The following is a 17,217-nucleotide window of genomic DNA, read 5'->3' on the forward strand; positions in this document are numbered from 1 at the left end:
TAGCTCACCGGATAAGCTCACTATAACTACAGCTCAAAAAAATTGCTTGAGGGTGACCGGTGCAACTGAGGTCATGCCAATGTAGGCTATCTCTGACAGAAACTGCCATCTCCAATATTGAGTAAGCACCCACAGCTGCAGCCTCCGATATACTGTAGCTACAATTTCAGATAGATTCTTTTTTTATTTTTAGAGTTGTGCTCCTCTGCAGAGAATTTAATATGCATTGACTAACAGTAGCTGGCTGGCAATGAGAAAGTGGATCACAGTGGCAGTTTTAGAAGGTGGCCCCGGCTAACGTAGCTTTTCCTGTAGTGGAGGGTATAGCCGCATGTTAGCTCAGCGTGAAACCAGGTGGCAGCTAACTCTGGACTGTGAGAAGTTTCCTATCGCTGTCGGCTTAGGTGCACGTTGCTCCTGATGAGGTGATCTGCTGATTATAGATTTGTCAACAGCTCAGTTGCTGAACAAACCCCCCGAGAGAGAGAGAGAGAGAGAGAGAGAGAGAGAGAGAGAGAGAGAGAGAGAGGTGCCAAGTGGGCTGCCAGTGGAAAAAATGCATTTGTTTGTTAATATAGCTGTGGAAAGTCCTGAGAATTTAAGCCAGCTCCCTGCTCGCCCACTGCCAAGCTGTGGCTTCCACGGTGAAAAATGATGCTGAGAAATTGCAAGAGAGGCATTTTGATTAACATGTGCCAACTTGTTTCTCCAAAACAAAAGAGAGTTGAGGACCAAAATAACACCGAAGACGGAGAAGGGGGGGGGGGGCTATTTGAAGAGTGTATATAAGCTCAGAGTCTCATTAAAAATAAAACCACACAGTAAAAATTGGAAAATCTTCTGCTGACAATAAGAGAGGTCAATGAGCAGGGTGGGACAAGGAGCGAGTGCAGGTAACACGTGCATCGCCGCTAACCTGTTTGACATTTTAAGGACATCAGATAAAAAGGTGGTTGAGGGGCTTAGGAGGAGGCTTGGGAAGCAGAGAGGGTGTGCGTGCGTGCATGGGAGCGTGCGTGTGTGTGTAGCTTGGAGCACCTGTTCCTCCATTGCCTCAGCCTCCCATTGAGGAGCATGGCAAGGGGAGCTGGCCCAGACTATTTATACACAACGCTGGGTCCCGTTACAGCTGTGGCACGAGGCCAGGCCGTGGCAGATTGAAGCGGGTAGAAAAGAGCAACATGCGGGTCCTGCGCTGTCAGATGGCGGGCCAAGAAAAGAGAGGAGAGACCTAAAATCAGATCACACTGGTGACTTTGGCTTGCCTCCTTCACTCTCTCTCTCTCTTCCGGCCACAGATAAAGGAATGGAGGGACGGAAGGAGAGGGGGAATAATAGGTACAGACAGAGGGAGAAAAAGTGATTAAAAAAATAATAAGGAAGAGAAAAAGACGAGGTGCCGGGGGTCACCGACACTTGCTTTTGAAAACAAAGACTCACTATATTCTAGATTCACTGAGCTCGGTTAGACATTGGACTCAGGGCTGTTAGAATGAGGAAGAGGGAAATAAAATAAAAGCATCGAAGCAAAGAAGGAATAGAGGAATAGAGGGCAGAAGAAACAAGAGGAAAATTGCACTCAATGGCCTGCTTGACATCTTCTTGTCTGAGTGACAGGGTACCGATAGGAACCGATCCCTTAAGTCGATTGGCCAAGACACGTCTAGCCCACAGCGAAACATGTCTCATGTCCATCTAACCCAGGTGCTTGACGAGGTATTAAGACCCATTATCTTTGAGTGCAATCTATGGTGTCAAAGATGTTGTTTGAAATAGACAAGTTTGCACTTTTCAACAAACCATAATGATAAAAATGAAATCTCAGTCAGTATTCAGTATTTTGTAGAAGCCGCTTTTGGCAGAACGGTGATCGTAGAATGGCAAAACAAAAGCCAAACATTCAAAATCTTCAGTCCATATGTAAAGCAGATATGACAGCTTGAGTCTTTGGTATTGAAGGTTTTTCTTTATAGGCCAGTTCCTCATTCCATTTCCAGCCGTTTGTCTTTCTCCTTCACGTCAACCTCATATGCTTCCGCAGCACAGTATAGTGCAGTTTACCCGTTTTTTGAAACGAGTCACACGAAAGGATTTGAAAATGCAGACCACTGATACGCGTTTGCCATGACTAGAATGCTCTCAACTGTCTCCACAAAATCAACAAACATCTATTCAGTCTTTCCGCTGAACTCCATGACGAATTGCAACCGAGGTGTTCCCCGTCTAGAAAACAATTGGACAGCTGGTTGTATGAAAACTAAAGAAAAGAAAATCTGAAAAATTCTGGCCACGCCTCGCAAAACAGCTAAACCAGGTGGTGCTCCAAACAAATAAAAAAGCATGCTGGGGGGAGCAGCATTCCTGACATAGTCGAAGCATTTGGGACCAAACAGAGGACTGAGAAAAAGTGGGAGCTGAGCTGTGCCGAAGATATAGTGCAAGACACACACACACACAGAGAGTGAGTAATACAAAAAACATCTGATGTTCCTTTTCATCTTCCCACGTTAGCGAGTGGAGCGCAGTGCAGCATCTTGGTGTGGTGAGCCTTGGCCTGAGAGGGAGGCAGCCGGGGCTCGGTTCCCCAGCTTGACTTGCAGCCACACAGCAGCAGATGCAGGGCCCGGCCCCACCAATGTAACCGACCCACAAACCAGATCTACACGTGAGGCTGGACCAGCTACGCCTGCCAGATGGCTTTGCCAATATCGGCTTCTTCTGTCCCTTGATGGCCGACTTTCTACTTCCAAATCTGCCTGCCCTGCTGCTAAATACCACTGTGGTTGTGTAGTATAGTTTTGAAGCTACATTATCAATCCTCACCTGGCTCCTGCAGCTCATGCTTTAGCAATGAGACTGGAACAAGACAAATCAAGTCTGAGAGGGATTTCAGACAAGATGGGGAAATAACTTAGTTGTGATGGGACAGCTGTCTGGGCTGTAGCTCAACATGCTAACACTTTCTTTTGACACTCAGTTGTTTTGAACTCATGCTAAAACAGATTAGGAGTTTAGTAAAGGTATTCCCTCCGTGAAGAACGGAAGAGTGAGCTCATCCCAAGCATGGCAAATCCTATCGATTTGACTGGAGTGCAACCAGGCTGCCAACTTTGAGCTACTGCTGAATCCAAAATGTGATGAGAACATTATTTGATTCTAATTGCCTTGAAATCAAACTCTAAGTGTGTGTGTGTGTGTGTGTGTGTGTGTGTGTGTGTGTGTGTGTGTGTGTGTGTGTGTGTGTGTGTGTGTGTGTCAAACAGAGACACAGAGGGGATTGATTTAGGGAGAGTTGACAAATCAAGACGGAAAACATGGAGAAGTAGACAGGAGGCTAGAGGGATGGAGAGCAGAGGTCGGTTTAATGGCCCGTTTGTCTGCTGCAGGAAAAGCTCACACACACACATACACACACACAAACACCCTGGCCGTCTCTGTGCTTCTTTCTTTCCGTATGTCACCCTCCCTCCTTTTCCATTGCACAGGCCTGTACCCATAGCTCCAGTCAGTGCCTCCTTGCATTTAAAGTCCTAGTGAATTTTTTTTTTGAACGAAAACGTTGAAATTCAAATTTTCAATTATTGGTTTCATGTTGGAGTCCCCTAGTTTACCTATAATTGAATAGATCTTATTTACAAATGTGCTATGAATGTTTGCAGTAATCTGTTCTCATTGCTCTCTGGCCCATAAGATCTCTTCCTTACTCAATATCATTACACATGGACCACCAAAGTACTGTCAACATGTCATATATAAACATTTAGCCGTAATTGATTATGGACAAATATCCCTGCCGTTTGTTTTTCCATTAAAAAAAACCCTTCAAAGATTCCCAAAGACTTTCGATTGCTGCCCTCCATCTCTTGTTTTTTTTCCATTCAGGACATCCACAAACATCCCAGGTATGGCATGGAAGGAATAGGTACGTCATGTTAACATTCAAACCCCCCCAAACCAACAAATCACGGGCTGCTACCTTCCTCTGACAGATGGGTCCCTGGAGTGGAGGGTCTGTGGCCATAGCGGTATTGTAAAATGTCTTCCATTCATTACGCTGTCATTTCACAGCAAGGCTTGATTCAATATGGGCCCCCTTTAACTGTAAGTGGATTAGGAATACTTGACGCAGGCTCATAAACTAGGTGCAAGCTAGGTGCTTCTCCTCTCCCGTTCCTTTTCACTCCGGCTTGGCACGAGTCCCTCCAGTGTTTTATGTCCCAGATGGAGGCTGCAGTATCAGCCCCACCACACAGGGACACTCCTTTCACTCCGGTCTGTCCTCAAGTGTCTGTTTTCTTTACTTTTTTTTTGTTGAAACCGCATGACACCTAATGACTAGTTAAACATTGTTACAGCAGCAGAAGGCACGTGATGTGTGCACACACACACGTCAACAACTACCCGATGACACACTGTTTGACATGACTGTTTCAAAGCTTAATGTTTTTCCAAAGTAAACCCTTTCATCTCTCCTCAAATACTTTGTTGTAGAGGTCCCACCACTGCTTTTGTTCAATAGAATAGAAAACTTAAAGGTACAGCCTGTTTAAGAGCTTTGGTATATTTGAGAGACCCAGGCCCACATCAGTTCACATCAGTTTAAAAATTACATAGGTATCTTAATTTGAGTGTATTCTGTTCTATGAGCTACCCCACGCCAAGCTTACTGACAATACTTATAAGAATAAGCCTTTCGTGTAATAATCTACCACACCTCCAAGACGCAAACAATAAGCCTGTTAAGAAGTAAATGTTAATAGAACACCTAATAAAATCATACAGGAATTTATTCTGTCATTTCAAGATTAAAAGTACTGCTTGCCAAGTGGTTTCTGTGCAGCATCACCCATTTGGTTTCATGACTAGTGGGTGAAACAGTGAAGAGGCGAACAGAACAGCTCAGTGGAAATGAGACAGAATTGAGAAGGAAGGTGCTTTGTATATGTGCGCACCATCTGTCTGATGTTGAAGATGCAGTGAAGAGTGCATATACTACAAGTTGTGAAAGAAGAAGAGTTCTGTATGTGTCTGAGTACAGCAGCAGCAGAACTTCAGTGGTCGTCCGATACGTGAGCACTGAACTAGTTGCAGTGAGTGAGTCTAGGACAGACTTTACTGGTAGGACTTTCATGAGTTGTTGTTGTGAGTTACTTTCAGATGGTGGAGGACACATGCTGATTGAGAGGCCCCGATATGATTACAGGTGTTGAGAGTGAAACAAGCAGGAAACAAGCAGGATAGACGATGTTTTCTTTTTAAAGTAGAAACCCTGATGGTGGCAGAGCAGGGGTTAATCAGACACATAAGACTATATTAAAACAACTATGTCAAAAATGAGTATCCCTCAAGCATTTAAAATGCATAAATGAGTTAAATGTGAGTTTAATGCAGTGAAGCTAAAAGCGTATTTAGTTAGGGGAAGTGGGGGGCACTGTAACCTACTGCAAGCACAGCTAGTGCTGTCACCATAGTAACCCATCTCAGGTTAGTGCATCAGGACAAAAACACCCCACTCCTCGCCAGACAGACACACACCATCACATTACACATACAAGCACGAGTGCTCATAAGAGGACACACAAACACACAAACAGAAGCAGCGCGGCAAACACAACATAATCAGAATGGTCCATGTGACTGGATGCTGTTGTTCACAATGTGCAGGTGGACATGTTAAGCATCACTTAGGCCCAGCTGGAGCAAGCAGGCTTAATAGGAGAGGAGAAAAACAAAAACAAAGACATACAGACAGAGAGAGAAAGAGAGGCATACCCGTCGCTATGGGCGGGCCATAGGGGGCCGGGCCCGCCCCCAGAAATGCTTGTGCCCCCCCCACTTGGGGCACAGATCTCTCCAAAAAAAAATACTTTCATTTTAATTTTATACTATCATAGTAGCTAATTTTGTGTTGATAAATACTAATGTTGCATTCTGTATCATCAAAACATTTAAAATATAAATAAACAATGGTGTGATTTTGTTTGATTGATGGGAGTCTATCTACACTGCAACAGCCTATCACGGCCTTACTGAAAAGAAAGTAAGGCTACGTAACTACGTCAATGTAGCCGATCAACAGTTACCGCGCATTTTTGAAAGTGAAGCTGGATGAGTTTTCGCCGGCTTACTATTTCATTTCTAGTTCATCATAATCGATATTCGGTAATGGTTGAAAAGCCCACCAACAGTCTCCTCTGCCAAATCGGATCGTCAAACTGCTGTCACTTTTCGAGCCGCACAACAGACTACTACAAGCCGAAATTATGGACTTGTTCAGCGCGGTGACACTTCTGATTGCGTGAAGCCACAGTTTTGCACTGTGGGAACTCTGCGCTCCTCCAGCCACGGCCATCGAGGGCGAGGCTGTGCTGGAGACCGGCCGAGAAGACGCACAATTTACAAGAACCTCCGCGGATTTGCAGTTGAGGAAACAGTTGGTCCGTCACAAAGTGACATAGACGAAAAGACTGAGTTCAAGAGTATTTTACAGTGTTATTGATGCTGTGCAAGGAGAGATGGATGCGCGTTTTGGAGAGCGCAGTAGCGAGCTCATTGGCGCACTGGCTGCTTTGAACCCAGAGGCCGAAAGATATGTTGATGAGGAGGTTGAGCTCGGAGAAACGCCGCCTCCCGCTGTACTGATAGAAGGGACTGGAGAGAGCACAGCCCTGCCTCCACTCAAAGTAGGCTACCGTGTGTGTGTGTGTGTGTGTGTGTGTGTGTGTGTGTGTGTGTGTGTGTGTGTGTGTGTGTGTGTATATATAATGGCAATGCATATCCCTCTGTTGACTGCTTTATAATGCAATGTTTGAGATATGCGTCTGGTGTTAGGCTACATAATATGTTGAATAGTCAAGTGTTTTATGGATATTCATAACATTGCTTCTATGTAATGTATTGCTTTAAATTATGAGGACTGATGTTGTAGGCTATAGGCTACCGCTGTTGGTTAGTTTAACGTGATGATTACGTGCTGCTCGAATAGAGTATAGGACTATTATAAATATACGTATTGTAGGCTAATAATAATTGTGCCCCCCTATGCATTTCATATGCCACCCTTAAGACTGAGGTCTGGCGACGGGTCTGGAGAGAGGGTTGTCAAATGGATGGTGTTCACACATTTAAGAGGTTTGAAAGAGGAGGCTTTCCCCACCCAATACAGAGCGGGATTAGCAGGTGGGTGTGTGTGTGTGTGTGTGTGTTAGACTGGTCTGCAGGATGTGCGCATCTGCAGTGAGAAAGAAAAACAAATCAGTGGATGAGAATGAACCCTTTTACCCCTGAATGTAAAAGCAAGCAGAGGGAGGGAGGGCGGGAAATGAGAGCTTGATATGCAGGAGAGGGAGCGAGACACAGCCAAGGCTGAAGGCGCATGCGTGGGTCACACACACACACACACACACACACACACACACACACACACACACACACACACACACACACACACACACACACACACACACACACACACACACACACACACACACACACACACACACACACACACACACACACACACACGAAAGCGGGAGCAAAAGTCTGGTCCTTTTCACAATGATTTCTTCCATCCCTATGTTCCCCTTGTTTATTTCAAGAACAAGGTCAAAGTCTGATCTGGAATATCTTACGGCACACCATTTAATAGATTCTTCACAATTTTCCTTATCCGACCAGAACATTCATCAGATTTCAACGCAACTGTGAGCATTAGATGGACTGGCTAAATGTGTTTTGATCAGCTGCGTCTGAAAAGCCATGACATGATGGAAATGTATGGCGACAACTGGTATCAGTCAACATTCATGACTGATTTCTATATGGCATATTTTATATATGTGGCCGCTATACCTTTATGTACAGTAGCTTGAAAAAGTATTCATATCCCTTGAACTTTTCCACATTGTGTGTGTGTGTGTGTGTGTGTGTATGTGTGTGTATGTGTGTGGTATTAATTAACTGCTAAGAGCCTCACTGGGCTGTGTGTCAAATTGCCACTTCTCAGTCATATGACAGTCCTCAAAATAAATTTAACCCATCAGGTTCAGTTACAAAGCCACTCCAGCCCAGCAAACTCAAATACACAGACACACGGTGCAGAGAGGGAAACATTTGCACCAAGTTACAGTATGTTCATAAATAGCCATGAAAACAATTGTACAGATCTCAAAAAAAAGTTATACCTATACAAATTGTATACAAAAAAACTCAAAGGGTTCTTTATTTACCATAGAACCGTATGTACAGACTTACAAAGATTCAAGAAAAGTTTTTTCCAGTATGTTTTACAGCCAATTTAAGACTTTGAAATTATTTTGATGATTACGTGTATAATATTGTGAATCGCAATGATTTTGGCGAGGATAATGTTAATGTGTAATTTTCATATCGTTCCATGCCTACTTCTCAAACTTACATTAATTTAAGATTTGGTCATTATGTCGGGGGCAGGGGTACCCAGAAAACAAGAACTTCGAAAAGGCTACAAGATCCAACAGAGATGCTGGAAGTGTGACCATCAAATTATGGGATGGTTTTCTAAACTGTAACCACCAGAGCTCAGATAAGGATTCCCATGTGCCTCTCTCTCACGCTTAATCTGGAAACACTGTTTCAAAAATGTTTTCTCTCCACGCAATTGCTTACATAAAAAGTCTGCAGTCCTCTGAAATACCAAAATAATAGAAAAACACTTATATCTCTTGTACTGGGCAGGCGCCGGCAATTTGAGCCAGAAGCTTTACGTCATCTCGACCATAGATATTTCCACTTTTGAACAGTTGTTTGCTAAGTTTAGGGTTAAAAAATTAACCGTGAAGGGAGTCTTTGTACAGCTAAACCCTGGATCACATGACTATGTATGCTATACACTTCACAGAAAATGTAATGCTCTCGTCAAATCAAGACAACCAAGCAACCAGTCAACTTAATCAGCTTTGGACAGGTTCTTTGACAAGAAAAACATTTTCAATCCACAATCCTTTAAACTCAGAACAGACTCACATTAGGACATGGACATGGCCCCGGTGAGTGTCTGGTCCTACCTGCAAAAGGCCCCAAAAAGATCCCTTTGCTGATCCCCGCATCACAGGGCAAGCTCAACTTGGATTTTACTGTGAAGTCACCAACAGTTAAAATAGAGCAGATCCAAACAGCAACAAGGACTATCAAATCAGATTGTCGCAGGATGGCGTAACGGCGCTCTCCGTGTTTGTGTGAGTGGTGTGTGTATGTCTGTGTGTGTGAGCGTGAGCGTGCGTTTCTATGCAGTGAGCAGAGCTTTACAAAAACAACCACAGTTCTCTATCTAGGAATGGGAATCAGGGCATCTGCTCAGATCCATATTAAGAAACTAACCCTGCTTCTCACAGCACTGTGACGACTGACACACATACTCCATGCTGACATGATACTGTGTTAAATAGAAATAATTGCTTCATCATATTTATATTTTATTAAACAGTGGCATCTCATGACTAATTGGCTAGTGACAAATCCAGTTGCTTATACGCTAAGTAGCTAGAATCAAACTCATTTTCAGCTTCCAGATCAATGTGGGAAGTTTTCAGGATATGAATTAATGTTCTAGGAGTCTCTGGATGGTGTTTTGGATCATGTATAGTTAGTCAATACCATACACAAAACTACATTGCAATTAACTGCCATAGAGGCCCCTTTTGATTTTTGTTCAGTATCCATACAACAGTACCACTTAGTCTATTCTCAATGCTTGCTGAGAAAGCTAGGATGAATAGTTATTGTGTCCACTTTACAAATGGTTGAATTCAAAGGAACCTCTCCTCCTTTTTTAATTGATCATGAAATGAAAACAATGATTACATAATGACGTGTCAATCAAAAGCAGACAAAACCGAAAACACAAGCAAACACGCTACATGAATGAATTGTGAGTCAAACAAGATGAGAAAAAAAGAGCATTGTCAAGTTAGTAAAAGTTGAAAGGGATACTTTGAAAGGTAAGTGCAGAGAAGGGAAGCACTTAGGAAAGGCACCCCAACAGTTAATTTCCTTAAGCAGTGCATATTGCCTTCCTGGCCAACACTCAAAACGCAAAACACAGCTGGTGGAGCCTCAGTTCATGATCCTCATTGTCTGCAGGTTCTGTGAACATGGACTAGCCAAACATACAATAGCAATCTGCAGCTGCATTGTGAAAGCCACGATTCTGCATGCAGCTCACCAAGCATACAGTGAAGGCTGTTTTACTTCTTTTTTTTTTTTTTTTTTAACAGGTAAATCCCATTGAGTCCAAAGACTCTTTTGCAAGGGAGACCTGTTTTCCTTTCCCACGTTACCATTCACACACACATTCATACACCGATAGCAGCAGGCTAACTATCGACATTCACACGAGGCAAGGTGGGTGAAGTGTCTTGCCCAAGGACACAACAACTATGACACAGGTGGCAGGGCAGGGATCGAACCTCCAACCCTTTGATCATCGGCCGATCCGCTCTACCAACTGAGCCACAGTCGCCCCAAAACTCATGGCACTCATGACTTTGCAAGCCATGAGTGCACATCAATAAATACACTGCAATATGGAAATTCCTTGGAATTCATTTGAAATGTATTTTGTATATATTTTAAATTATGTTTAGCATGTTTAGCATTCAATGCTATGTGTACACTTCGGTTGCCCCTGATAGTCGACCAGAAAGGGCATTGGTCGGACCAGGTTTCATTGGTCACCAAAAAAAGAAACTTGAGGAAAAATATACCATAAAATCAACTATTGAACTGCGCCTTGCCCAAATAAAACACAACCTATACGGCTCGACCATGTGGGAATGTAAGTTGAAAGGATAGACACAGGAAGTGGCTGGCCACACTATTTATTACGCTAATTTATACTTATTAAATATAAAATGTTATTAAATATACAGTATACATTTTAACTTTAATGGAGTGACTTTATTAAGCTGACTTCACCGCACCGCGCATTGTGCCAGCCGAGACTCATCTAAACAGGACTCAGGCTCAGCCCTTGTTGCAGGAGACGCGGGTTCGAATCCGGCACGCATCGTTTTCTGCATGTCACTACAGTATATGCCCCATTTCATATTTGTCTCTCTGCACTGTCAATAAAAGCATAAAAAATGCAACAAAAACATCTTAAAAGATAATAATAACTTAACTGCATATGTCAGTCTACAACATTACAACCAAACAGGTGACTGGTTACTGGGGCCGGTTTCCCGAAGCCTTCTTAGAGCCTTCTTAACGCTACGTCATTCGTAACCCCTACTTAGAGTTCCTACTTAACATTTCGCCTGTTTCCCGAAACGTTCTTTGCTACGAATCTCTTTCGTACGTCATACGTTGGTAAGGTTGGTCTGGAGCGCCCTCAGAGCCTTCTTAGCTCTACCGTAGGGATGTTTCAGCTCTCACTTGTGTCATTTAACTAATAAATCTGACTGTATTTCATATCAAACAGACACAGCGATGACTGTATTTAATAAAACTGTTAAAAACTATACAACTGTATAGTGTATATCACGTATATTTATTTATTTATTTATTTAAAGTAGGCTATTTGATATTTTAGCATAATACAATTCACTCTGATTCACAAAGTGTTCAAACTATATGAACAAGTACTTTTTAGTCATCTAACTGACTTGCATTAACTGAATGGATGCGATGTCCGTCAATATGAAAATACTTTATACGTGATTGCCTGCAGTCGGATCGTTTTTATCAGTTTGATATTTAATACAGTCATCACTGTGTCCCTTTGATATGAAATACACGGCTCGTTCGGCTCAGCTAACGCAAGCCGGGCAGAGTGCGTCCTATCCTCCGCCTCAAAACATGTAAACGTGTGAAAAAAAATATTAATAATCAATTAAAGCTTACCTTAAAATAAGTGTGCCATCTTAATATTTATTGTATGTAGGATTTTAGCTCATTTGGACGCTGTTTTGGCCATCTGTTTTTATTGATAGGCTATTGGCGATATTATATCTACTTTCAGTTTCCTTACTGACCCACCACGAAACGTGATTAGTGTTCTTAAAGATACATAGATTATAAAACAAGAGGTCCAACACACCGATGATGATTAAACAAACTAATGTATGACTTTATATTACAATAGAAATGCAAGGGTAGATTTGATTATGCAGCATATAAAGAGAACGCTGGCGCCTCTAGTGTTAAATAAATGTTTAACACTAGAAACACGTTAAAGAGAGGACGTTATCGGGAAACCGGCCCCTGTACTGTGGGTTAACTGCCTTCAAAATATTATTTAGAAAAATAATATGCATCTCTTTTGTTTCTGTTAACTAACCATTGTGTTTCCAAACTTTCCATTATAATGGCCTTCAATGTGTCCTGAAATAGAGAAATGTATGGAGGGAAAGACAAGGTGATTTACATTATGACATTTAACCAATTATACCAATTATAGTTATAATTTACCATCAGGACTGATCAGACTGGGGTGAACTAACCGAGTCTGGCCTACTTGATGTCGGGAGATAATATTACATACTTATTCTTCGCCGTCTCCGCATTCATTGTTTTTATGTATGAGACACCTGGACGTGCATTAACACTTACACATTGGATAAACACACATGTTATTTATCCATTTGATGAACTGGATGAGTTGGGTCAAGGGGCCACAAGGGCTAGTGCTAACGGGCAGCCCACTCTTGAGCACTCCATTCTAGTACACACTGTTCTCATGCATGACCACCTCCTCCGGACACACACACATAGAAAACATACATTGTCCGGAAGTAGGCAGGCTGACAGATGAGATCCTGCAGACAGCACAGGGTGGCTGGGATGCATACTGGCGCAAACAACACACTCACACACACACACCTACATGGTGGGCCACTTCAAACACATTCCACAGCATGCACAGCATTGTCGGAAAATGCCACTGTGCACTTAAGTAAAGAGCGCCTCAGGATCCAAATGGGCTTCAGACAAAATCACACACAAATGAAGGGCATCTTTGCTTGCTCTCTGATTTGACAAAACTACATGTCACTTCATCAGCAGAGATAGAAACACAACTATTCAACTGTTCGACCTGAATTTAAAGAAATGTTGGACATTTAATTCAGATTGTCAAAGTTGGAGGTTGTTGAGGCTTTGCTATCTGTGTGACTAAGTTATTTTATGAAGCATAACGACACATGCATTGCATACACACACGCTCGCTTAGTCGCTAAATCCTTTCCATCGGAGCTGTGCTTACAAGCCTGAGAGGAACAAGAAGGGGGCAAGGCTCCCAGTTGCACAACTTGTTTCGCAGTGAGAGCAGGAGACAGCTCAGCGGTTATTTCAGAAAACAGTTGATAACCATGACAAGCAGCGCAATCACAGTCAACTAAAAACAGCCTGTAAAAAAAAACACACACACACAAACACACTTTATCACATTCTATACAGTGCATTCAGCAGGTAAGAGCCTCAGTGTGATTTATATCAATACTTCTTCTCCTTTCTCATGACTGAGGTGGAGATGTCAACCAGCATGTGGAATCAGAATGAAATATTCTAAGTATTTTGGTTGTAGCTCTCCCCTCCCCTCCCCTTGGGCGTAAACATCTCAAAAGTGCCAAATATGGTCACTTCCCAGAGAACTGAGTCAATCAGGAACCAGAAACAGCCAATGATATGTAAGGTACCCCACTTTCAGAGGGAAAGAGACAGAAGAAATAGGAGAAAGGAGGGGTACCAACAGCCCTGTCTCATAAGACCAACAGCCCTGTCTCATAATGTTCTGTCTGCTTACATGACCTGTGCAAAGTAGCTTGAACATTCCCTTTGAACCTGGCCACTGGGAGCCATTTTTAAGTAATGCAACTCGAAGTCTAAAGATCGACACCGTTACTGCATTAAAGACAAGAAAACGGAAAACAACAAGTCATTGGTGGTATCATTAAAGGTGATTTGTTCCCCCAATTTTAAGCTAATGTAATTGCTCACATGCTCTATCCACATGTACTGGGTTTGTGTACTTACTAAGTGGACTTGTGCTACACATCTCTAAAAACACTGAACACAAATTTCAAAAGTAAAAATGTAGTCCAAAGGTTAAACCACTGTCAAACAAGTACAATTTGTGTTAATTAATCCATGTGTGGTTGCATTCAAGCAGCGATTTTTAAAAAAAAAGGTGCTACGATGAACTTTTAGTTTGTGTTAATTCTAGTGGCCCCTTTGGACAAAAGCGGTAGTGCTTTTAAGATGCCACCAGCATTGTTCCTGTGTGAGTGTACCTGGACAAAGGCTTTAAAAAAACTATATGAAAATAACATTGTTTTTCTCTGATGGTCTCGTACTGTTACATGTAATGTATCATCAGAGGAAAAATTAGATTGTTTCAGAAATATTTAAAAGTTCCTTGTAGCTACTTTAATCTGTTTTCCATTAATTTATCACATGGGCAAAAGTAGTATATTTTCTCTTCTCTAATTAAATGTGCTCCCACTGTCAATAGTTATAGGCCTACTGTAAAGATTTACAACCTAGTACATTTTTATGCTGGAGAATCGATTACGTCAAGTAAGTATATTTCTATATCTTTGCTTAATCTGATCTTGTTTTAAAAGTTGGATAGCAAATGTATCCACCGAAGATAATTTAGAACTTTAACTCCGATGTTAAGTGGCTTTAGTGGCCGCTATATGACCGTTTAAATGCAGTCTACAATAATCGCACCCACTGGAAATAAAATGATCACTCCAGTGATATCATTAATAAGGCGAGGTCATGAGGCAGTGGGATCATTATCTTCAGCTCGCTCCTACTCTGGCAACACATTACGGCACTGTTTAGATAAAACGGCGTTGTATTGGTATGATCAATCAAAACCCGAATTCATTGACAAAAAGAAAATAAAAACACCACACGGTAGGCTACAGACATCATCCGGTGAGGAAGACGCCCATATCTGGTCCGATCTGGGGCTAAAGCCCGATGTGGGCTAATCCGCCACCTATAAAGAGATTTAGCGTCGGCGGCTAATTTGTTTACGTTCAGGCTGCAGCAGCGCCGTGTGTGAGTGTTGTTTTTGGTGTGTGTCTGTCGCCAGGAGAGGCCTAGCTGCGCGCACAGGGCCAATCCTGCTACTCCCAGTTTAGACTCGCTGCAGCAGACCACACTCGTCCAGTTACAGCGACTAATCTGGCCCTGGGGCTGGCGCATCCGACACAGGCCGCCAAAATATGTTCCTCTGAGAGATAGCAAGAGGGGGCGGAGACATTGGTCGATCATTTAACGGAGGAATATAATTTATTAGCGCACTTCCACGCATCCGCGACAACTGAAAATACCAGCGCCTTAATTAGACTGTACGAAACTTCACGCATGCGCCAGAATGAAGGCGACAACCGCGTGACCATCTTGATTGATCAAGTCAAAACAATACAATAATCATAGGCCTACTATCCGCCCGCCACTGTATTTTACCAGGGAATTGTTACAGTTTTAAAACAAAGCTATTTGTCTATTACACCAAGCATTTCAAAAATAATATTCCTATAGAAGCCTTATTTTTTGTTTGTTTATGGTGGCGTTACCATATCCTACTTTACGCTAGTTTATGCTCCTTTAATAATGCAATAATCTTAAACAAACTTTGACTTTGATTTTACACTATTAATAACGAATGTTTTATGGTTTCTATTAATTGTAACTAATCATTATGATTGATGTATTGTCTGCTTGTTCAAACGTTTGTAACATAAACATACAGTGTCAGGTGGCGCTGTATGCAGTGATAAACAGTAAACAGCTAAACTGCTATGACAAACACACAGCGACACTACTAAGGAAAAAAAACATTACTTACTTTCTCCATTTGTTAGTCCACACTGGCAAACAATGCAGGTGCAAATGATAAAAAACACAATTTGTGCTCGCAGCTTTAGCGTCCACCGTCTCATTTTGAATTGAGGGTAAGTTGTTGCTCTCCTCTTGAAGCTTCTAAAAACAATATATAAAAATAAAAACTCCAATTTTTAGGGAGCAATGTTTACTTCAAAAAAGGCATTGGAATATCAAAAGTATGAAATCAATTCCTTGAATAAAATAAGGTCCAATGTAGCCAACTGTTTCAAGGTTGCCCCCCGTGGGCCGGGGGGGGGGGGGGGTAGGTTGGTGATATATTTATGAGTATCTTCCCCAGCCAAGTTTATGATGTATGCAAGGCCTGAAAAAAATGCAGACCACTAAATAACGTGATCTTCGATTCTGGCGACACATGTGCGAGTAAAGATCTTCATTTTCCATAAGCGGAGGCGACAGTCCACGTTCATCTGTTTTAATTGCCGTTGCTGAACAGAGAGATAAATTAACAGGATTAATATTAATATACGCAGAGGGCTAGTTCCGAGGTCCCCGAAGGAGGTCCACTGGCCCCGGGCTCATTTCTCTGTAATGTACTGCTCCAAGATCCACTACACAAAATAAAAAGAAAAGGGAAAAAAAACACAAAATGCTAAGAAGTAATTTTCCTGTGCACAGCCTTTTCTCCTGTTCGTCCAGCAGAAATGGGCTGAAGTTATGGATATCGCCAAGAAGGGGAGTTGGCAGGGTTGGCCTGTCTCTCTCGTTTGAAGTCCACAGGTCTTTCTATTACCCCCCTGTTTGCTGGTGTCTTCTCAGGAGCTCACCCTTTTAAGACGGATGGGAGCACATCCCAGGAAACTCCTCCAGGCAGCTACGTGCAGCTTTCCTCCCGACTACGACCTTCCTCTGAACTCCTTCACCCCCGTTGACCACCACGCCGCCAACCAATGGACACCCATAAAGCAACGAAACGAGAGAAAGAAAACAAAGAAGCGAAAAACTTGGGAGGTACACGTTTACTTCTTCCCCGTCCGCCGTGTGAGGAGCGGGGTGACGACGAAAAAATACGTCCCCGTTTCAAACAGCACGTTAGCTATGAAGTGATAAAACTCTTCCACCACGCGCCCGTGTCTTTTTCTCTCAGATTAACGTGAGGCTGATAGGGGGAAAACAGCTAGCGTTAGCCAGCTAATCCAAAACAAACCAGGTTTCAGTGTCGGCGGTAGAGTTTAAAATAAAAAGATAAAACCACACACACGTACACAAAGTCAGTAGCCTATCCCGTGTCCGATGGTCGTCAAACGATGAGGTAAACAAACATAAAAAGACTTAAAACACGGGTCAAGTGTGGCAAAACTTGGATTCCCGTTCCGTTTA

At 42.6% G+C, this 17,217-nt stretch overlaps 1 protein-coding gene across 1 annotated transcript in view; it reads right to left on the reverse strand.

Moving 5' to 3' along the window:
* The window catches only part of insrb (insulin receptor b), a gene marked incomplete at its 5' end in the record, with an annotated part of 78,523 nt that extends 62,588 nt beyond the window's left edge, over positions 1-15,935 (reverse strand). The window contains one exon of the mRNA XM_080032802.1: positions 15,842-15,935. Within this exon, the coding sequence (XP_079888928.1) occupies positions 15,842-15,935 (94 nt within the window). The remainder of the gene's footprint in view (positions 1-15,841) is intronic.
* Positions 15,936-17,217: the final 1,282 nt, after the last annotated feature.

The sequence above is a fragment of the Ammodytes marinus genome (assembly GCF_949987685.1).
Source record: "Ammodytes marinus genome assembly, chromosome: 8".
NCBI classification, from domain to species: Eukaryota; Metazoa; Chordata; class Actinopteri; order Uranoscopiformes; family Ammodytidae; genus Ammodytes; species Ammodytes marinus.